Source organism: Anabrus simplex, chromosome 2, assembly GCF_040414725.1.
Source record: "Anabrus simplex isolate iqAnaSimp1 chromosome 2, ASM4041472v1, whole genome shotgun sequence".
In the NCBI taxonomy this organism is placed as follows: Eukaryota; Metazoa; Arthropoda; class Insecta; order Orthoptera; family Tettigoniidae; genus Anabrus; species Anabrus simplex.
Genome location: NC_090266.1, coordinates 547,710,936 through 547,734,784, shown reverse-complemented (window position 1 = coordinate 547,734,784; position 23,849 = coordinate 547,710,936). Strand labels below are relative to the sequence as shown.

Below are 23,849 nucleotides of genomic sequence, written 5' to 3'. Positions count from 1 at the left end.
AGAAGACATTAAAATTAATAGAGGTGTGATTGATACCTGCCATCAGCTTGCACTTAAGGACGATAAAGTGACAGGCATAAAAATAAAACTTGAGTGTACAAAACGACGATAAAGCTACAGCTAGAGAAATAAAATGTGTCGGTCTCACTGACAAGCAAGGAGAGAGAAGGAGCAGGAAAAAGAAGATTAACTCTAACATTCTTAAGTTGTGGTTTTCTCCAATACAGGATCGTTAACACGTACTACTTATTAACAGTAAAATAGAATGCCTAAATATTACGTAGATAATATCAAGTTATGGGACTGAATGTAGAGTGTCTTGAAAGCAGTTGGAATCCTTATATCTCTAGAGATTCATAATTCACAGAACCTATCTCGGTAGTGCTTTTCGTTCTCCTTAGTATAGATCGTTTCTATTTTGAAGGCAGAGTTCACTTCTATAACGGAATGATGTTTCGAAACGTCGGCTCATATAAATGATGTAAGCGTCAAATCGAAATTAATTTGAAGCGTATCAGTAAAACGGTTATCGTTTATTTCCACTATATCTTATCGAGGTGATACCATTTTTCTTATAAATATCAACAATTATTTCACACAAACGTACGCTCAATTATTTATAGAATTATATGCCTTCTATCATTTCGTCCACGTGCATCTTCACATACCTATGGTTGAAACTATACATGGGATCTGTTCACCTTCCACACCATTAAATATGTCCGGCTCCATGGCTAAATGGTTAGCGTGCTGGCCTTTGGTCACAGGAGACCCGGGTTCAATTCCTGGCAGGGTCGGGAATTTTGACAATCATTGGTTAATTTCCCTCGCAGGGGGGCTGGGTGTATGTGTTGTCTTCATCATTATTTCATCCTCATCACGAGGCGCAGGTCGCCTACGGCAGTTAAATCAAAAGACCTGCACCTGGCGACCCGAACCCGTCCTGGGATCTCCCGGCACTAAAAGGCATACGCCATTTGATTTCATTTTCATCATTAAATATAGAGTCTAATCTTAATTTCTCAAGTTTCTCTCTATAGTTTTTTCTACTACAGACTATTCCAAAAGTCTGAATGACCAAAACTTCTATTATTCGTATGTGCAAAAGCATCGAACATATTATTCCTAACGTAGCTTTTATCAATACGTTACGAATAACCTTGTGTCAGTTCATCCACTAATTAGTGTAATAATTCTTGCACATTTCAATTATTATTATTATTATTATTATTATTATTATTATTATTATTATTATTATTATTATTATTATTATTATTATTATTATTATTATTATTATATTTTTTCGGGGACAATGTGGGTACCAGTAGTTTGTATTTAAGGAGTTACTTTCCCGGCCGGTAAACCCACAGGCACGAGACTACGGTATTTGAGCACCATCAAATTTCACCGGACAAAGCCGGTGTCGAACCCGCCGACTTGTGAGAAGAAAGCCAGCGCTCTACTATCTGAGCTAATCAGTCCAAATGGCAAGATTCACCGGTGGGTGATAGTGCACTGCGTAACAATCATGAACTAATCTACATTGAAGGCAGTCGGCCAGATGGCTGACTTCCTATTTGTTGATTTCCTTACCTTTTCTTAAATGATTGCAAAGAAATGGAAATTTATTGAACATCTCCCTTAGTAAGTTATTCTAATCCCTAACTCCCCTTCCTACAAATGAATATTTGCCCCTATTTGTCCTCTTGAATTCCAACTTTATCTTCATATTGTGATCTTTCCTACTTTCAAAACACCACTCAGACTTATTCGTCTAGTAATGTTATTCCACGCCATCTCTCCACTGACAGCTCGGAACATACCACTTAGTCGAGCAGCTGGTCTCCTTTCTCCCAATTCTTCCTAGCCCAAACTTTGCAACATTATTTTAACGCTACTCTTTTGTCGGAAAAGTGGCTGCCTGGCCGAGGCGGTAAAGGCGTGCTTGGTTCGCCCGGAAGGACGTGGGTTCGAATCCCCGTCAGGAAGTCGTAAAATTTAAGAAACGAGATTTCCACTTCCAGAGGTCGATATGGCCCTACCATAGAAAAATAAGTGGCGTGTATTAATATGACAAGAAACACCTATTTTCCGCGCCAGAGGAATTATCTTTTCAAAAATCGAACCTGGATCCCCCTGAATCGAACTACAAAGTAGACCATTCACGTAAAGAACCAATAAAATCAAACCGAAATCTTATCCGTACAAGCCATAAAGGCCCTATTGGGGGTGGATGGCAAAGACTTTCACTATCCGTAACCTCAGCACTTGATGGGGTAGAGTGGTCAGCTCTACGCCTGGGCGCCTTTGCCCCAGGAATTTACCTGGTATTCATTTTTGGTGTAGGTTGAGTGAACATCAGGGCCTCGTGCACCTTCAGAAGTGGGAATCTTGTTTCTTAAATTTTCCCACATTTTGACATGTCCTTCCGTGTTTACCGAACACCTTATTTAAATGAAATTTGTCAAATAATTTGCCGTAGGGTCTACATGTTTTATCAGCCTTAATAAAGTTACTGTAAACTGCGTAGAGTAAAAACTCTTGGCGCAACAGTCCCGAAGGGCCATGGCCTAACAAGCGACCGCTGCTCATCCCGAAGGCCTGCAGATTATGAGATGTCGTGTGATTAGCATTTCGGCTTTATTGTTATCTTCCTAGACCGGAAAACTGCCTGCTCTGAGAATAATTAATTTCTATGATGAAATGTATGTTATATATGGATAGGGATAATATAATAATTCACTAAAAGTTATTGGCCCGTGTCTTCTCGTAAATCTGGTCTAAAACGATGATCCTCTGCCAAGAAGATGTTCGTTTCCTTTGAAGGCTTTGTTTTGATGTTTCTTTGCAGCCTCCAGTTGTAGTGTACAAAGTAACACTCAATTATATAAAATCGACAATGTCAATCCAGTACATCGTATCTGACAATGATCCTCCTATCCATTATTTTGCTGCTGTATAATGGTCTAATTTAATACAACATTGTACACCTTAAGCACATACCGTAACACCACGTGCGGATTTTCTCATCAATATCTTCCTGTATCGTGTAGAGATATTGTTATATGATCGATATGAGTAAATTTGGAAAGTCTTCTTTCGATATTCGATATTTCAGTATCGACATTTTTGTAGTATCGATAATATAGCGAACACATCTCTCCATATAGGATTGTTGTGAAGGTAGGCATCCGGTCTAAAACTGGGCTCAATCCAGACATAGTGCCAACCTCAAAATTTGTGAAAAAGGTCAGGGAGAAGAGCAATGGTGAACATTTGGAATAATGTCTTCCCCTCCGGGATCCGGCTGTCCATAAAAAAACGTGAAAAATAAAAGCAAGGAATGTGAGATGCTGCTAAAAGGAACTTCTGCATCTTAGTCTTGCTGCTATCTGAAAACAGTTTGTGTTCTTTGCAGCTTTCCTGAAACTTACATTTCGCTCGTTTTCAATTACCAGCCAATATTTGTGCATGCAAAATGTCCGACTCGTTGGCTGAATGGTCAGCGTACTGGCCTTCGGTTCAGAGGGTCCCGAGTTCGATTCCCGGCCGGGTCGGGGATTTTAATCGCTTCTGATTAATTCTTCTGGCTCGGGGACTGGGTGTATATGTCCGTCTCAACACTCTCCTCATCATATTCAGACAACACACTACACTACCAACCATCACAGAAACACGCAATAGTGCTTACATCCCTCCATAGAGGGTTGGTGTCAGGAAGGGCATCCGGCCGTAAAGCAGAGCCAAATCCACATGTGCGACGCAGTTCGCACCCGCGACCCCACAGGTGTGGGAAAAAGCGGCAGGAAAAGAAGAAGATTTGTGCATGCAAAATAGATATTGTGCGGTGCTTTCAAAGCTATCAGTGACATTGTGTTTCATTCGTCAGTAATTTATTAGGTAATCACACTGCTTCAGTAATAACTCAGGCCTTTAGAAAGTATTTTTGTTTGATTTTGGTGAATCCGTTTTAGAATCAGATTTCACTTCCATTAAATGTATATTAATTCATATTTCGACGGGTGGTATTTGAGATTCTTGAATTCCTTTCAATTAGAGTAGTCGTTCTACTACTAAGTTTCAATAGCATTTCCTTAACGTTAGTTATCCCCGTGTCTTCAGATTTGAATCAAATATTCTCCCTCTGACTATGAAACATGAGACAGACCTGTACCTGACAGTATGTTACTGGTCGTCTACATTTACTTGTCCTTCCACTTTTCAAAACATGCTGATTTCGCCTTTCTGGGACTGGTAGTACCATTTATATGCGTGTCATTGTGTGTAAATCATTACAATAATCATCCTTATTTGAAGAAGATGGCTTATTATGTAAAATTCAACCGCAATTACAAACGTAGAGTGTAATGCCTGACAGAAGATTACATACCATTCAAGGATATCGATGGCTTTCTTTTAAAACCTCGTATGTCCAAATGTTCTTCCTACCGATTATATTCCTTAAGACTGGTCACGCCTCCCGGTCATATATTTGTATGCAGTCCATCAGAATAATTTTCGCTGTGTTCATTTTCCTTTGCCATTGTCTAAAGGAAAATGGACCTTACTGTACCGTATTGTAGGGATGTTGATTGCACGGCGAATTTACACAGTCCTATAGTATAATGTATTTAAGGTTAATTTTCCTTTACAGATTGGTAGAGGAAAATGACCATAACGAAGATTATTCTTTTGGACTGCATATAAATATGGGACTGGGAGGCGTGACCAGTCTTAAGGAATATAATGGATAGGAAGATTATTCGGACTTACGAGGTTTTTAAAGAAAGCCATCGATATGCAATTCACATATTGAAATATTACTCAGTTTGAAGCTATTATTTTAGCGTTATTTAAGCCTCCGTGGCTCAGGCGGCAGCGCGTCGGCGTGTCACCGCTGGGTTCCGTGGTTCAAATCCCGGTCACTCAATGTCAGATTTGTGCTGGACAAAGCGGAGGCAGGACAGGGTTTTCTTCGGGTACTGCGGTTTTCCCTGTCATCTTTCATTCCATCAACGCTCTCTAATATCATTTAATTTCATCTGTCAATCTTTAATCATTGCCTCAGAGGAGTGCGGCAGGCTTCGGCAGCCGGCACGATTCCTATCCACGCCGCAAGATGGGGCTTCATTCGTTCCATCCCTGGCCCGGTCAATGACTAGAAAACAGGTTGTACATATTTTATTTTAGCGTTATTCATCTTGGCAAAGAATCAAGTGCCATTCCTGAAGTTCGGGGTCAGTCTCATGTGATATTAAATTGCCACCCCGGAGCCAAAACCACGAATATGATAATGCTCTTCCTATCCTTTACTTCCCTTAATTAAGACTGGCCACTCATCCCAGCCACATACGGATATACAATCCATTAGAACAACTTTCGTTGTTTTAATTTTCCTATGCAATGGTGTAAAAGAAAATGAAACTTACCGTATCCTACTGTAGGAATGCATGTTTATATGACATATTTACGCACTCCTAGAGTATAAAGCATTTAACGTTAATTTTCCGTTATACTTCAGCATAGGAAAATGAACACAACGAAAATTGTTCTGATGGACTGCGTATCAATATACGAATGGGAGGCGTTACCAATCTTATGGGAAATAATGAATAGGAAGAGCATTGTATAATTCGTGGTTTTGGCATAGGAGAGGCGATATTGTGTAGAATAGAACACAGTACAAGTTTACATCTCATTGAAACATGTAGGGCCTACCTAATACCGAAGGAGTTGACTTCGCGGTACAGGCTGTGCAGCTGTGAGCCTCTATTCGAAATATGGTGGGTTCGAATCCCACTATCGACAGCCCAGAATATGGTTTTCCGTAGTTTCCTATGTTACACCATACAAATGCCGAGGCTGTATCTTAATTAATAATATGGTTGCTTCCATCCCAGTACTGTCCCATCGTCGCTAGAAATAAATCTGAGTTGGTGCGAAGTTAAACTAACAGCAAAAAGGTAATAACACGCATAATATTCAAACATATCGTCGGCTAACTTCTAAAACCTCGTATGTTACAATGTTCTTCCTACCCAAAATCTTCCTTAAGACTGGTCACGCCTCCCTGTCATATGTTTATATGCAATCCATCAGAACCTTTTTAGTAGTGCTTATTTTCCTGTGCAGACGTGTAAAGGAAAATGGACCTTACCATACCGTATAGTAGGGATGTTGTTCTCATGGCGAATTTAAGCATTCCTAGAGTTTAATGTATTTAAGGTTCATTTTCCTTTACACATCAGCATAGGAAAATGAGTACAACGGAAATTGTTCTGATGGACTGTACATGCATATGTGGCTGTGAGGCGTGACCAGCCTTAAGGAAGAAAATGGAAAAGAAGTGCATTGGGAAATACGATGTTTTAGAAGTAAGCCATCGCATACATTTCTCTAGAATGTATCAAACATATACCAGCAATACGCATATCATTGGCCAAACTATACGATACTGTATAACAATTTCCTCCTGAATGCCATGGAGGGAAAAATTGTCCGGTAGAGAGGCAAAAGACATCCCAGAAGGAAATAAGCTATGTGGACGCGATGAATAGTATAGGGGGGGGGGGGTCACAAGATATGAAGAGTTAATTAGATCGGCGAAAAACAGATGCGATTTGCTGTAATGGCAAATGCGCGATGTTGACAGTAACGTCACACATCTTAATCGATGTGACTATCTTATGGATAATATCGTATTCCTCAATTAATCACGAATTGCCACTCAAAGAACCCCACCACAGTAACATAGTTTATAATAAAGAATTCAATTTTGTGGTACAGGATTACTGCAGTTTCCCATGTTCTTAAGATAAATCAACAAATTGAAGAATTCATGCTCTTCAATCATGAGCCTAGGTCTATTTGCTGGATTAACTTTAGTCAGGCATTTAAAGCATTAAAGAGAAATAAATAAATCCCTAAGCAGTAAATCTTCCAGAAAACGCTCCGTTGATCACAGCGGCTTAACTTTGCCACAATGCTGGCCTCGCTGCTGCGAAATCTTGCACCAAGGAATGCTCCTTTACCTTGGTTCTTTTTCTTTTTGTAAACAAGTTATATAACGTGGAGCTGGGAATGTGTATCTGGTTTGTTCTTAAAAAAGTGCTACTGAAGTCGGTCTCTTCCCTTATCCGTTGATATGTACTTACTTTTAAATGATGAGCTTTCATTGGTTCAGTAGAACGGTATTCGGTACTCAGTAGGTCAGGTTCGTGTGACGAACTAATCGAAATAACATTAACAAGAATACAGGAAGAGCTAGGCAATAAAAAAGTGCACAAAATATTACTTCGTAAGCAGAGGAGTACTGCTTAAAGTTACAGCCATGGCTGACAGGAAGTGCCACTATTAAGGCGTTCAATATGGTTTTTACGATCGAAGATCAGCATTAAGTATCCTTGGAACCTGGTTACTATTTCGGAGGGGCACATAGGCCTAACAGATATTTGAGACAGGGTTTTCTAATAAATATAAGACCATTTCCATAGCACCTTTAACGCGGATGAAATGGTTTGCAATGAGCTGTATGAGGAAAACTGATAAGAATTAGGTTGAAATAATTTTTTGTGCTTTTCTTTTTTCTTTAAAGTGATTGCAAGACGGTATCTGCCATAGAGATCTTAGTCGTTTCCTTACGATATTGGAAAGGCGGCCGAAGTGTGAATCACGGTTGATCCTGGGTCGGAACTTTCTACTGGTAAATCATGTGGCATCGGTAAGGGCATCCGACGTTAAACATTTGGTCGAAGACATAATGAGCCCGCGTGACCCTAGCGACCCTAGAAATATCTGGGATAATCTGAATACCGTTTTTTTCGGTTCACTGGCCGGATTTTCAGCATTGAAGCCTTCGGTTCAGAGGGTTCCGGGTTCGATTCCCTGCCAAGTCTGGAATTCAGCTTCGCCTGCGCAATTCCTATGAATCGGGGACTGGATGTTTGTGTTCTTATTAATATGTATTTACACACAACACACCACACTGCCAAACACAACAGAGACACGCAATAGTGAATATATCCCAGCACGTAGGGATAGGACGAAAATTCGGCCTTAAAATTGGGTCATACCACATTTCCAACACCATTCACTCCCACGACCGCATCCAAATTCTCAAAACGCTCCAAGGTTCTTTCACTCCGCCAGAAGATGCAATTTCTATCATATTGAAAACTTATCCCCGACTCGGTGTCTTTAACATAACTTCCAAAACTCAGTTACGAATTCCGTTACACCGCTGGAAACTAAGGTAAGTAGTGGTATTATAGTGTTCCGTACAATCAGAAAAGCATAATGAAATGGGGTAATTTATCAGCTAGACATCATTATATATGAACGTATGTGCCCTTGCGGGTTATAATGTAGAAGTTGGCAGGAAAATTGCTAACAACCGATTCGTGTACTACGCGCTGTCCTATCTGATGGACGCTTCAATTAGTCTGGTAGCCCATTCCAATGCAGGCCATATTTTGAGAACATTTCTGACATCCTGTCAAAATACAGTAAGCGTTTATGCATGCACAAATAGAAGTACTAAAGATTGGTAATTATTAGTCTTTGATAAATTATGGGCCCTTTCATCATACATTTTCAGAATATATAATGGTTACAAGCCTTGCTGTACAAAGCTCCAGTCACGTTAATCGATACCATAAAATGCGTTGATGTGCATAGTCTGTCTAAAAGTGAAACATGACCAAAATGGAAGTGAGTAAAATACGTCGTAGGGGATTTAGGAACCCCTTATTTATTTATTTATTTTTATCATAAATTTTGTAATGCAGCGAGTATGATTAGAGAATCAGAATTTAGAGGCTAAGGTGATTTCTATCTTTTGTGAAGAAATATAATAGGTGTGACTATCACAAAACTGGAGGAGGTAGATAATTTCTAGTACTTACGATCTGCAGTCACTCAGGGTTATAGCACAGTGTGAGAAATAGAACTGAGATAAATCAAAATCATATGCAGATAGTTCACATTTGTGATCAGTAGTGAGTTATCCCAGACAAGATAACACAGTAAGCCCATAACTCCCTTTCCTATATCTACCTTACTTAATGATGTCTTTAATTTCCACCACCGTAGCTAATACCTGAAGTTTCCCGAAAAAGGACCCTACTAACACATTTTATCATCTACAGCTAACAAAATTTCATACAAGGTTATTTTACCTTCGTAAAGTAAAGAACATAGATAATGTTTCAGTATTTCCGCATGGTGTGAATGTAACTCGGGCAGACACAACATACAGAGACGGATCTTCTTTCGAGAGTTAGGCACTCACTCTGCTGCGCATAAACAGCAGAATGGGGACGATGAAATTGCATAACTAACATATGTTCAGTATTTTCCATATGTGTACTTCAGAGTGTCCATCATCTTAGCTTAATAATCAGCGTTCTGGCAATCGGTTTAGAGGGCCCCCATTTCCCGAATGAGTCGGGGATTTTTAACTGTGTATGATTAATTTCCCTTGTCTGGAGGACTGGGTATATGTGGCCGTCTTAATAAAACTATCTTAATATAAATACAACCCATCACATTATCAATAATTACAGAAACACGCATTAGTGGATGCATCCCTTCGCATACCTCTGCTGATTCCAGTGAATTGGGATAAGGCCTGGAAGAAGTATACTTCTCTATATTTACAGTTAAATATTTCGTCGCTCCGACGCCAAAACCACGAATGTGACAATGTACATCCTATCCATTATTTCCCTTAAGACTGGTCACGTCTCCCAGTCACACGTTGATATACAGTCCATCAGAACAAATTTCGTTGAATTAATTTTCCTATGCGCGTTTGCAAAGGAAACTGAACCTTACTGTATAGTAATGTAGGAATGTATGGTTGGATGACATATTCACCCGCTCCTAGAGTATGGTGTATTTAAGGTTCATTTTACTTTACACACGCGCATAGGAAAATTAACTCAATGAAAATTGTTCTGAAGGACTGCATATTCATATGTGGCTGGGAGTCGTGGCCACTCTTAAGAAAAATAATGATAGGAAGAGCATTGGGAGATACGAGGTTTTAGAAGTAAGCCGACGATACGTCGCAGTGAAGGGGGACAGCGGACACATTTTGCAGGAAGGGCACAGTGAAGTTCGACTGTAATTACGAAGCGCTCCTCCGCTACTCAGCAGAATGCTGGTGGAGTACGGTATTGAAAATAAAACGCTATAATCGCAAGAAAATCGATCTTTTCAAGATATTCCGATATCGATGGCTTACTTCTGAAACCTGTATGTCTCAATGTTCTGCCTATACATTATATCCCTTAAGACCGATCACGCCTCCCAGCCACATGTGGATAATCAGCCCATCCGAACAATTTTCGTTGTGTTCATTTTCCTATGGTTTTATGTAAAGGAAAATGACCTTATCATACCGTGTTGTAGGGATATTGTTCGCATGGCAAATTTACACATTCCTACAGTATAATGTGTTTAAGGTCCATTTTCCTTTACACGTTAGCATAGGAAAATGAACACAACGAAAATTGTTCTGATGAGCTGCATATCCACTTGTGGCTGGGAGGCGTGACCACTCTTAAGGAAAATATTGGATAGGAAGAGCATTGGGAGATACGAGGTTACAGAAGTAAGCCTATGGTTTTATGTAAAGGAAAATGAACCTTAAATACATTATACTGTCGGAGTGAGTAAATTCGCTTGCAAACAACATCCCTACAATACGGTATGGTAAGGTCTATTTTCCTTTACACATCAGCAAAGGAAAATGAACACAACGAAAATCATTCTGATGGACTGCATATAAATGTGTGGCTGGGAGGCGTGACCAGTCTTCAGGAATATAATGGGTAGAAAGGGCATTGGGACATACGAGGTTTTAGAAGTAAGCCATTGATATGATTTATGCTGCGCTTGATGTAGCAATTTAGTCTTATTTTCTTATATTTATTCATTTGAAAGAACTGACATCTTATAAGTTCTCTGTTACAATCTACAAACGTAGGTATGGGGTTTAAGCGTACAAGCTATAATTTACAATTACTTAGATGCCAATGACAGTATTCATATATTTGAAAGTAAAATTCTTGTTATTTATTCAACAAAAGGTGATATATTACATAATTTAACAAGTTTTATATTTGATTTTTCACAGTTTTCTAGTGTTGTGTGACTTACTCCGTTCACTGTATTTCCGAAAATAGTGATTAAAACTTATCAGACGTCCGATGAAATGAAATGTCGTATGGCTTTTAGTGCCGGGATATCTCAGGACGGGTTCGGCTCGCCAGGTGCAGGTCTTTCTATTTGACTCCTGTAGGCGACCTGCGCGTCGTGATAAGGATGAAATGATGATGAAGACAACACGTACACCTAGCCCCCGGGCCACTGGAATCAACCAATTAAGGTTAAAATCCCCTACCCGGCCGGGAATCGAACCCGGGACCCTCTGAACCGAAGGCCAGTACGCTGACCGTTCAGCCAACGAGTCGGACAGACGTCCGATGATAATAGCTATCCTCTAAATGGCGAGGGAGTTTCATCGCGAGGGAAGACATATCGATGGCTTACTTCTAAAACCTCTGAAGTCCCAATGCTTCTCCTACCCATTATATTCCTTAAGACTGGTCACACCTCACAGCCACATACGTATATGCAGTCCATCAGACTAATTCTCGTTGTGTTCATTTTCCTATGCTCATGTGTAAAGGAAAATGGACCTTATCATACCGTGTTGTAGGGATATTGTTCGCATGGCAAATTTACACATTCCTACAGTATAATGTGTTTAAGGTCCATTTTCCTTTACACGTTAGCATAGGAAAATGAACACAACGAAAATTGTTCTGATGAGCTGCATATCCACTTGTGGCTGGGAGGCGTGACCACTCTTAAGGAAAATATTGGATAGGAAGAGCATTGGGAGATACGAGGTTTTAGAAGTAAGCCGTCGATATGTATTTATTATCCAAGATTAAAGTAGAACAAAGAAATACATGCATCTACCGGATAGATGTACACAAACAAGTAACCTAACTGATGTTATTTACGGAAAGCATAATTGCATTTTTGGTGACTAAAGATAACTTAATCCCAAATAACTACACGCCACAGCCTATCAACCTCAACTCCGTATTATATTAGAAAGGTTTCTAAAGCACCTTTTACAACGTAGTAGTGAAAATTGTAATTCATTACGTACATTGTACAAATATTTTGAGGTTGTAGGCCTAACTACTTATTGTATATGGTCAAAATGCATAAACTGCATTGAACCTAAATAACTTATTTCTTACAACCTAAATTGAGAAATGTGTGGATTTCTGCCCTCATTCGTTTATTATTTTCTGCCTTCATTTCAAACTCCGGTATTACCGCAGTGATGGAGAGTGACTGGGAGAACTTCGCCCAACCTTCATTGTCTGTGACGTGACCACAACGTCACTTTGGTTGAATAGCATACGCTGCGTTCATCGCCTGCCTGTCCGCGCGCTTTCAGCGGTGGGCGATCGCGGGAGAGAATGCCCAGCGTCAGGAGGTCTGGTCTATATTGAAAATCTGTTAAGTAACTGTACTCTATACTCCAACATTTTCAACACAACATTTACGATTCTTTTCTTAATCTTCTATAAACATACTCTTGCTGAGAAATTAGAACCTAGATGAAATCATCTTTACGTGGTATTGATACAGACTTTGCTTTACGGGAAAGAAAGCTAAGTGGACTCAAGATATCGTATGCATATGTTGGAAGTAACTGATATGAAAGTTGCGTGAATAATTACTAGTAAAATGAGGGAAGGGGAGGGGGGACAATAGCAGTAGGGTACTCGGAATGAGGAGATAAATGGACTAGTACGTATGAAAAAGTGCATATAAACCTGCTTCGGTGATCGGGTCAGTGAGGCGGAAAGGTTACCTGGGAAAATAACGCAATAATAGAAGACTGTGGAGAAGATTGCAGACTGAACAGTGAAGGGAATAATATAATTAATAATATTAGTAATAATGGGGTGGAAACAGCAACACTAACGAACCTGGAAAAACTACTAAAGATTGAAAGGAGAATATTGAGGAGGATTTACAGCCAAAGGGTGGTAGAGGGAAACTACGGATTACGATCAAATAAGGAGATATACAAAAGAACAGAAGACCTGGAAACAACAATATGGAAAAGACTGCTGCGATTCTATGGACACATGGTCAGAAAGGATCCAGCATGGATAAATAAACGAATTTTTAATAAAATATACTACTTGAAGAGCCAGGGGGGATATGCCAAGCAGATGAAGGAAGAACTCAATAGTTAGGAATTGCAGATGAAGAATGTCGTGCTAGCGACCAATTCAGGAAAAGACTTTCCAACATAAAAGTTCTGGTTGAAGAAAAGGAGGAGCGCAGAGAGGGAATATGGACTGAAAAGAGAAGAGCGCAACATTCTGAAAGAATGAAGGCACTGTGGAGAAAGAGGAGGGACGAAAGGATGATTAGAAGGAAGTGAAGTGGTATTGGCGTGGTCCTAAGTTTGGCCGGTTCGCAAGAAAGAAAGGAAGGAAGTAATAATTATAATATTAATGTGTACATTACTGATTTTCAGTCGCACCGACACATGAAAGGAAAGGAAGCCTTCGTTAAGGCGGAAACCCTAGCATTACGATGGCTTTCTTCTAAAACGTCGTATGACCCAATGCTCTTCCTACAGATTATATTCCTTAAGACTGGTCACGCCTCCCAGCCACGTACGAATATGCAGTCCATCAGAATAATTTTCGTTGTGTTCATTTTCCTTTGCTACCGTGTAAAGGAAAATAGACCTTACCATACCGAATTGTAGGGATGTTGTTTGCAAGTGAGTTTACGCACGCCGACAGTATAATGTATTTAAGGTTCGTTTCCTTTACTCGTAAACATAGGAAAGTGAACACAACGAAAATTGTTCTGATGGGCTGAATATCCACATCTGGCTGGGAGGCGTGACCTGTCTTAAGGAATATAATGTATAGGAAGTGCGTTGGGATATACGAGGTTTTAGAAGTAAGCCATCGATATGTAGGCCTATGTATGTATGTATGTATGTATGTATGTATGTATGTATGTATGTATGTATAGTCCGACTCGTTGGCTGAACGGTCAGCGTACTGGCCTTCGGTTCAGAGGGTGCCGGGTTCGATTCCTGACCGGGTCGGGGATTTTAACCTTAATTGGTTAATTCCAATAGCATTGGGGCTGGGTGTATGTGTTGTCTTCATCATCATTTCATCCCCATCACGACGCGCAGGTCGCCTACGGGAGTCAAGTAGAAAGACTTGCACCTGTCGAGCCGAACCCGTCCTGGGATATCCCGGCACTAAAAGCCATACGACATTTCATTTATGTATGTATGTATGTATTTATTTATTGTACCCTCGGAAACAGGCCAAGGGTACCGCATGTATGTATGCATGTATGTATGTATGTAAGTAATTTTATTTTCTTACTACTACAGGAGCCGATTTACTGATGTTCTGGAAGATTTTCAACTATATTACTGAATATATTCTGTGGAGGTCGACGATACAACCTCATTTGGACTGTGCTGATCGAATAAGCCATCATAATTAATACAAGATGCAGGACGTTTACCATTAAAAGCGCTTATCAACAACATTCATACGGTTATTGCCGTTTCTAGCCAGAATTTCATTAAGAGGTACGCGCTTTTTCTTGACGATTAATGGCCTTAAGGATTTCTCATTTCTTTTACCTCATCCACCGACATGACACGGACCGGTTTGTCCACTTTAATGTTTCAGACATTATTCATCAGATTTAAAAATGTTAAGCACTGGTATTAATTATTTTCCTCTTCGATCGATTTCACCGGTATGAGAAGATAAAGACTTAAGTCTTATTTTAACAATAAAAGCAATCAATTTTGATTTTTGTTGTTGTTGATTTATTCTAGGATGCTTGGATATCCTCATAGCCATAAGTCTCGAATACTACCCTGAAGTTATAGGCTAATAATGTATAACGCCGTTTCGTGAAATGAGCCTTCATTTTTATTTTATCTGTATAGAAACATGGAAAATTACAATACATCCATATTGTCATAGATAAAACTTTCAAGTTCCTATCTGACCGTAAGTTATACTGTAATATCCATGAACCCACATTCGCTTTATTCTTTCACAGGCAACACCAAATGCTTCGTAAAACTGATTCCAGTATCTGAAGCGCACTCCACTCCTCTTCAATTAACGAGAACTAATACAAATCTAACGGGCGGGTTTGTGAAACCTAGAACTAACTGGGAAATTGCCTTTAGATGGCGTTGAGCGCCTCCTGACCTTATAATGGAAAAATATTAACGGCTTACTTCTAAAACCTCGTAAGTCCCAATGCTCTTTCTTCCCATTATATTCCTTAAGACTGGTCACGCCTCCCAGCCACATACAAATATGCAGTCCATCAGAATAATTTTCGTTGTGTTCATTTCCTATGCTGGTCTGTAAAGGAAAATGGACCTTACCACACCGTGTTGTAAGGATATTGTTTGCATCGCAAATTTACACATTCCCACAATATAATGTATTTAAGGTCCATCTTCATTTACACGTTAGTATAGGAAAATGAACACAACGAAAATTGTTCTGATGGGCTATATATCCATTTGTGGCTGGGAGGCGTGACCACTCTTAAGGAAAATATTGGATAGGTAGAGTATTGGGAGATACGAGTTTTTAGAAGTAAGCCGTCCATATACTTTTCTTGGGTTACCTTCTCAGCTAAGAACTTTCTTCCATTATTGGCAACACAGTGGTTTTCCCACTAAATCCAGGTTATTTTACTCTTCGTCAATGGGTAAATATTAACTCACGGTGGGCGGTATGAATTCTAGTCTTTTTCATGCTTATGTCGAGGAATACATTGGTGGGTTTTTCAATTAAAGTTTTATGCAGTATGATGGAGATAATAATAATATAATAGTTCCAACTAAAGTTCTTGCTTTGGGCACGAACACCTAGATGTTAGGTCGCTTTAAACAACAAACATCATCATCATCTAAGGTCTTGACTTTTACAGTCGTGATGCCATCAAAAGGTGAACCGGGGAAAACGTGAACTATAGGCTGAGCTTACATGTAGCGCATTCCCAAAAAATAAGGAAGCAAGGAACACTTCAGTGAATCTTTCTATCATAGTAAAGAGTCTCTTATTCAAGTGTCGAATGTACTTAAGCTTTTTATGGCGTCACTGATTTCTCTTCTTGAATCACTTAACCTTGACGCCAACTCAGAGATTAATTTATCGATTGAAAATCATGTCGTTTGTAAAATGGTCTCAAGCCATGGACACCTCCAATTTCTTGTGTAAAGTGATGAAATTCTGCGATGCAAGTAACACAATCCATTTTAGGAGCTGGCAACGTTTGAACTGCCACGCCTAGTATTGCCAAGGTCAAATGCGGAATTGGAGGGAAATGTTAATCTGTTGAACATAATTAAAACTAAAGCCAAAAGGCGAATGAGATCCGAATTTATAAATTTGTCCTTATCGATTCGGGCAGGACTGAGAAGAAACAATCAAGGGTGCCTTATGAGTTACCAAACGAACTATTATAACAAAATTAGGGACTGTGAAAACATAGCAGACATCATCTTCCCCTGTGGCTTCCATAGGTGTGTTTGGAAAACATATCAATGATCACGCATTATTAGATTTTTTTCACAGTTTGCTTTACGTTGCACCGACGGAGATAGGTCTTAAGGCAACGACGGGATAGGGAAGGGCTAGGAGTGGGAAGGAAGTGGTCAAGTCCTTAATTAAGCCATAGCCCCAGCATTTGCCTGGTGTGAAAAGAGGAAACCATGGGAAACAACCTTCGGGGCTAGTTGCAGACAGTGTGATTCGAACCCACTATCTCCCGGATACAAGCTCACAGCTGCGCGCCCCTAACCACATGGCCAACTCGCCCGGTTAGGTAAGCTTACCATGAAAAATATTTCAAAAAATTTAACTAAAAGTATATACTTAATTTTCCTTTTGATGTAGTGTTTTCGTAACTCAACAAAGCTAAAGAAGGGGAGAAGGAGGTGTGGCTAGTAGTTTCTGGTGGTGCTCAAACAGCCTTTTATGGGTAGTCTTATTACACTGTTGGCAACACTGCTTCCTGCACACTTAGTGTGACACACATTTTTACTTAGAAACGAAGCTTCAAAATGAGTCCTTCAAATCCAGTCATGTTCAGGATATCGCCGTTACTCCTACGAAAACAGTTCTGTGATACTATTGTGGGAGAAATACTGACCCGCTGCACATGTGTAACGAAGAGAGAGAATTATTCGACATTGTTCACACACCATTGAACTTTAAAGAACCTTACCATCCAAAGTTCTAAGCCGAAATGTTTCTCAAAGCGGTTTCCACAGGCGCAACGACGATAGGTATTCTTTCATTTTTATATAGCACCACCTTCTCTCCTTTTGACAACGAAGCACGGACCAGATCTCAGTGAGACTCCTGGTACAAGGACATCCATGATTCATCATTAGCGAATGAACGTTCTAGCAGTATTTCCTCGTCCTGTAGTAATACATTAAGATGCAGAAACACGTTCTCAATTCAAGGGTCCTCACTTCCCAAGTCCCTTCAACATCTTAAAACTGTCCACCATGACCCTATGCACCACAGGAGAGGGAAGGCCGACACACAGTTCTAGAAAGTGTGTTCATACACCATTAATTGGCTCATCCAACGCACTCATCCTATCTCCATTTTTTTAATGGTCAATTCCTTTACCTCCTCTGCGTTCTCAATCATCACAGCTCCTTTCCATAAAGACCTTCACTGAAGATAACAATCAGTGTATTATATACTGATAAGTATAACATAGTAGAGTGGAGTTTTGCTGATTAAAATATTAATATACAATACAATTTATGCCATTGGCATGATCTTTGTAGCAGACTATCGAAGAATTCCCAGTTCAGTAGCTTGGAACACGAATAGAAATGCAGTGAGTATACTGTATTACAAAAACAGTATTTTAAAGTCTAAAGCTGATTCGATCAGGAAGAAACTTGCGAGGATCGAATGCCTGGTACGGAATTTGAAATTGAAACAGAGATAATAATGTGATTGTGTTTACTGCCACACTAACTACTTCGATGGCTTACATCTAAAACCTCGTATGTCCCATTGCACTTCCTACCCATTATATTCTTAATAATGGTCACGTCACCCAGCCATTCATTTATATGCAGTCCATCAGAATAATTTTCGTTGTCTTCATTTTCCTTTGCTAGTGTGTAAAGGAAAATAGACCTTATCATACCGTATTGTAGGGATATTGTTTGCAAGCGACAGTATAATGCATTTAAGGTCCATTTTCCTTTAAATACAAACATAGGAAAACGAACACAACGAAAATTGCTCTGATGGGCTGAATATCCACATGTGGCTGGGAGTCGTGACCTGTCTTATGGAATGTAATGTATAGGAAGAGCATTGGGACATACGAGGTTTTAGAAGTAAGCCATCGATTTAGGGTTTTCGGAGACGCGACGATGCCAGAATTTAGTCCCGCAGGAGTTATTTTAATTGCTATAAATCTACCGACGCGAGACTGACGTATTTAAGCACCTTCAATTACCATTAGAGTGAGCCAGGACTGAATCTACCACGTTGGGGACAAAAGCCAGCTCCTCAACCGTCTGAGCCACTCAGTCCGGTGGAATAGAAACAGCTTTACCATTTCAAGCAGCGAACTTACAATGTGCATTTTCATTCATTTTCAGTGCTTTGAGAGATGTCGAATCCAAGAGCAGCAAATCTAATTCAGTGAATTCACTGTTGCCATCAGTGTATTTTATAAGAAGGAGGTCAGTTTGCAGTCGAAATGATCTTGCTTTGCTTTGTTTATATGCCGACTCTATCGCACGGACCAAGCGAGTAGGCCATGCGATTAGGGGTGCGCAGCTGTGAGCTTAAATTCGATTGATAGTGAGTTCGAACCCCACTGTCGGCAGCCCAGAAGATGATTATCCGTGGTTTCCCATTTTAGCATCAGGCAAACGCTGAGGCTGTAACTAAATTAAGGCCACGGCCGCTTCCTTCCTACTCCTAGCCCTTTTCTATCCCACCGTTGCCATAATGCTGTGTCGGTGCGACCTAAAGCAACCTGAAAAAAGTCCTGTTGTATGGTAGGAAAGGCTGATTGGATTGAGGATGTGCTCGAGCTAGCAGATATAGAATAATTAATCCTAGTAAGAGGCTGGGAAACTGACATGAGAATATTCGTAATGGGAGGAGAAAAATTACTTTAAGAAATGAACGCATTGTATAGAGTTGTGTATGTGAAACAAATTCTATGGTACGGTAATACGAAGATAATGTAGGATAATACGGAATGAAGGAGAACTATTTACAGAAACTAGGAGAAGCAGAGGAGGTGAAACTGATGATGATTAAACATGGTGATTCATTACTTTGAGGCAAGATGACCTGAAGTACAAGAGGTCATAGACAGTAGCAATTGGATTCACGTAGTTGATTCACTTAAGATCGCAGACTGAACGGTAAACGCAGAAGACTCTATAGAAAAATGTGTATGCATGTATGTGTGTACAGAAATGTGCATAATACCAATTTGTTTAAAAAAACGAACAAAAGTCTTAGCTCTGGCGAGCGCGATGTAAAGACGGGAGAGTGCTGGAGCAAGGGGAAATAGTTCATTAATTGGACTTAACCACTCGACTTCGATGGTAGAAATGAGACCCTTTTTACAAGTATAGCCGCAGTTTGAATAACAAACAATTTGGGGAAGCGAAAAAGGTTCGGTATTCAACAAAATATTTCTCCACGTCTTGGAATTTCCGTTGTGTCTTAGTGAATGTTGTTATGTTTCTACTAGTCCCCACGACTCACTATTACTTGTTAGAGAAGACGGAGTTTAGAGCCAAGTCCTGAAACAGTATGGCAGCTTTTGCGAATAACTGCCAGAAAGGTAAATCATGAAACTGAGAAATGTAGGCCAGTTGATTTAAATAAGTCAGTATCCACATAATACAAAATGAATGATCAACAAATACCTGAAGTTTTATGTGGGACTTCTTAAATCATGACGCCTATTCCGCTAGAAGAATTATCACAGTTATTTTTAACATTTCACTACTCACTGACCATATCGTAGTTGCACACGCAAAACATCGTATCCCAGAGTACCCTTCCTATCCATCATTCTCCTTAGAACTGGTCGCGTCTCCCAGCCACATGTGGATATGCAGTTCATCAGAACAATTTTCGTTGTGTTCATTTTTGTATGCCAGTGTGTAAACGAAATTGAACTTTACTGTACAGCGCTGTAGGAATGTATATTTGAATAACGTATTTACGCAGTCCTACAGCATAATGCATTTAATGTTCATTGTCGTTTATCCGTCAGCATAGGGAAAGAAACACAACGAAATTAGTTCTGATGGACTGCATATCCATATGTGGCTGGGAGGCGTGACCAGTCTTAAGGAGAATAGTGGATAGGAAGAGCATTGTGGGATATGAGGTTTTGCCGGTGCAGTGACGATATCTACTCCACTACCTCTGTCATAATCGTCTTCAACATATCTGGCAGCCTGGACATCAATTTGAGGCGAATGGACCAGGTAGTATTCCTTGCTGGCGGTAAAGAAATCACCTACTCTCTACACATCTCGAAGTTTGACCGGAGGTACTGCTAAACCCTCTCCATAGCAGTTACGCTACAATCAAATTCGGAAAGGAATTTTATTTTGTTTCTTATACATGTTTTCCCACGACACCAGTATATGTATGGAAAGACTTAAAAACACATAAGTATTTTATATGTTTATAAATCTCAGTCATTTTAGTTTCATTGGTGACTTCGCTTTCTTTAGGAATGGTGGATTTTTGTGAACAAGTCTCTTAACGATGATTGTCCTTGTCAACCTAAAATACATCATACTCTAGGAGTAGGAAAATATGTCATGCAAACATACATTCCTACAGTACGGTACACTAATGTTCATTTTCCTTTACACACGTGCATAGGAAAATGAACTCAAACTCAACGAAAATTGTTCTGATGGACTGTATATCAATATGTGGCTGAGAGGGTGACCAGTCCTAACGGATATAGTGAATTGGAAGAGTATTGTCACATTCGTGGTGTTGGCATAGGAGCGACGATGTAACCTTAAAATTACTCCTTTGGACTGTGTTTGTTGGTATAAAACGGGCCTAATTGTGTTCTGTACCCGAATGCGAATGCCTTATCTCGTTTCCTTATTGCAGACTATAACGCGTTTACCAAGATTTGTCTTCAGCTAGTTAAAAGGAATGGATTTGTTCGATGAAGCACGTTGCAGGACAGAGATGTCTCGGTCAAGGGGTGACGAAAGAGGATATGATGATCCCAAATTCTGAGTTCACTTCAGAACCATACTTAATGTCGTCAAATCTTTTTAACGGACCACGTTTCATAACCGTGCGTCCTGACTGCCGAGAGGATACCAGAGAGCAAAACGTCGCAGAGGAAACAGTACACCATATCTGACAATGCTCTTCGTATCCATTCCCTCTACTGCATACTGTTGCCGTTACGCAACATACAAATTTTCACCTGCACATTGTACACAAAGGTAGTTGCATGGCACAGCTTCAACTGTACAGTCAATCAAACACATATACCAGTGCTGCCTTGTTTTTTACATAACATATGATTTGATTTGATTTGATTTGATTTGTTTATTTATCATCAACAGAGTTATTGATTCTCCAATTACAGATGATATAATACATTCAAATAATAACAATATTAACAGAACTTACTACTACCACTAAATATAAATAAGCAATATATAATATATACATATTTACAAAACACATTACGAAGGATAAAAGACATGTTTTGAAATGACCGAAGGAAGGAAGTATAACTTTCAGTTACTAAATGGGCAGAACAAGATACAAGGAACACTCTGTCTATGAAGTGTCCATAAGATGTCTGCGAATTTCACTAGCTGACGAGTGAAATATATCCACTATCCCGCTAATTTCGTTCAGGGATCTTAGGGCCTGCATAAACCAAGAGTTCCTGTGTGATTCCGTTCTGCACCTGGGTAAGTGAAAGGTGACAGCCTGTCGGGTATTGCGGGAAGGAACATGAATTGGTAGCAACTGGAGTAAATTGGGACAGTCAAGGAAATTACCGATACATTTGTGTATGAGACGTGCGTTGACATACCTGCGCCTAGTCCTAAGCGACTCAATACACATATTTGTACAAAACAAATCATACTCTGTCGATGGCAGCTTGATACCCAAACACTTTTTACTAATCCATTTTGAGAATCTGATCTGTACTCGCTCTAAGGCATTAACTAAGTATTGCTGTGAGGGGATCCACACTTCAGAGCAGTACTCTAGACTAGATCGTATAAGCGAAAAATACAGGGTTTTCAATGGGACAACAGATTTAAAACTCTTGCAATTTCTTTTGAGGAAGCCTAACGTTTTAAATGCCTTGTTAACGATATTTAACACATGCTCATTGAAAGACAGTCCATTTTGATTACTAAAAATAATACCAAGATCGTTAATTTTATTAACACGCTTCACTTCTTGATTCCCTACATTATAATTGAATACATTAACTTGCATTTTTCTCGTGAAGGATATCGCACTGCACTGCCTCAATGTTCTGCCTACACATTATATCCCTTAAGACAGATCACGCCTTCCAGCAGCCCATCAGAACAATTTTCGTTGTGTTCATTTTCCTATGGTAATATGTAAAGGAAAATGAACCTTAAATACATTATACTGTCCGAGTGCGTAAATTCGCTTGCAAACAACATCCCTACAATACGGTATGATAAGGTCTATTTTCCTTTTACGTCAGCAAAGGAAAATGAACACAACGAAAATCATTTTGATGAACAGCATATAAATGTGTGGCTGGGAGGCGTGACCAGTCTTAGGGAATATAATGGGTAGAAAGAGCATTGGGACATACGAGGTTTTAGAAGTAAGCCATCGATATGACAAAACAGCCCTACAACCAAAGGTACTCCATCCAACCCGTCAACGTCCACGCGTACCAACCACCGTTTATTTTACATGGGCCCTCCCCATCACATTACCACAGGCTTCAGGAGTACCTCTGGCTCAACCTCAAAGACATTACCGACCTACGGTCGTGCAAGTATACTTGCACTTTGCAATACGTACCCATGGCCAATGTTGAAAGCTTAGCGTGCCATGCCATCCCCATGTTCGATGCCCGTCGACCGATACCGGTCTTGAGCGCTATGTCATTAATATTTGATCCCATGGCTGTAACATTGCTGGTGAATGGGGTTAGGGTGAGAATCTAGACAATCTTTGGCCAGAGTATGGCCGGGCGCGTGAGCGCTGTGTTACGTAGTGAGTTGTACAGTAGTGGCGCTAGGCACGTAGAGGAGAAAGTAAAATGCGCTAGGTGCGCGGAGAAGTTTACGTTACGAGTACCAGCGGTCTCTTGTGTTTGAGGCCGCGAGTATCATAGGAGCCTAGATTGTGAATAAGAGGGTTACCACTTAGTGGGGCCCTCCTGTAAATTGTCTTAGCTAGGTTTATCACTCTCACCCTAACAGTGTCTATCTGACACAGGTCGTGGAAGTGGGTGATACGTGTATACCGATCGCAACCCGTAATAAGCCGCAGGGCCCGGTTCTGAACGGACTGCAGCCTACTCAGGTGGCAATCGGCGGCCACGCCTCATATAGGACAGGCATACTCGAGTAGCGGCCTAACCATCGTCGTGTACAGGACGAGCCTGTTTTGTGGTGTGAGGCTGTTTTCAGCATAGATCAGAGGGAATAATTT

General features: G+C 40.1%; 1 protein-coding gene across 1 annotated transcript in view; it reads right to left on the bottom strand.

The window, feature by feature from the left end:
* The window catches only part of LOC136863594 (dendritic arbor reduction protein 1-like), a 144,310-nt gene extending 120,994 nt beyond the window's left edge, over nucleotides 1-23,316 (bottom strand). The window contains exon 1 of the mRNA XM_068226008.1: nucleotides 23,194-23,316. Coding sequence (XP_068082109.1) covers nucleotides 23,194-23,316 — 123 coding nt within the window. The remainder of the gene's footprint in view (nucleotides 1-23,193) is intronic.
* Nucleotides 23,317-23,849: the final 533 nt, after the last annotated feature.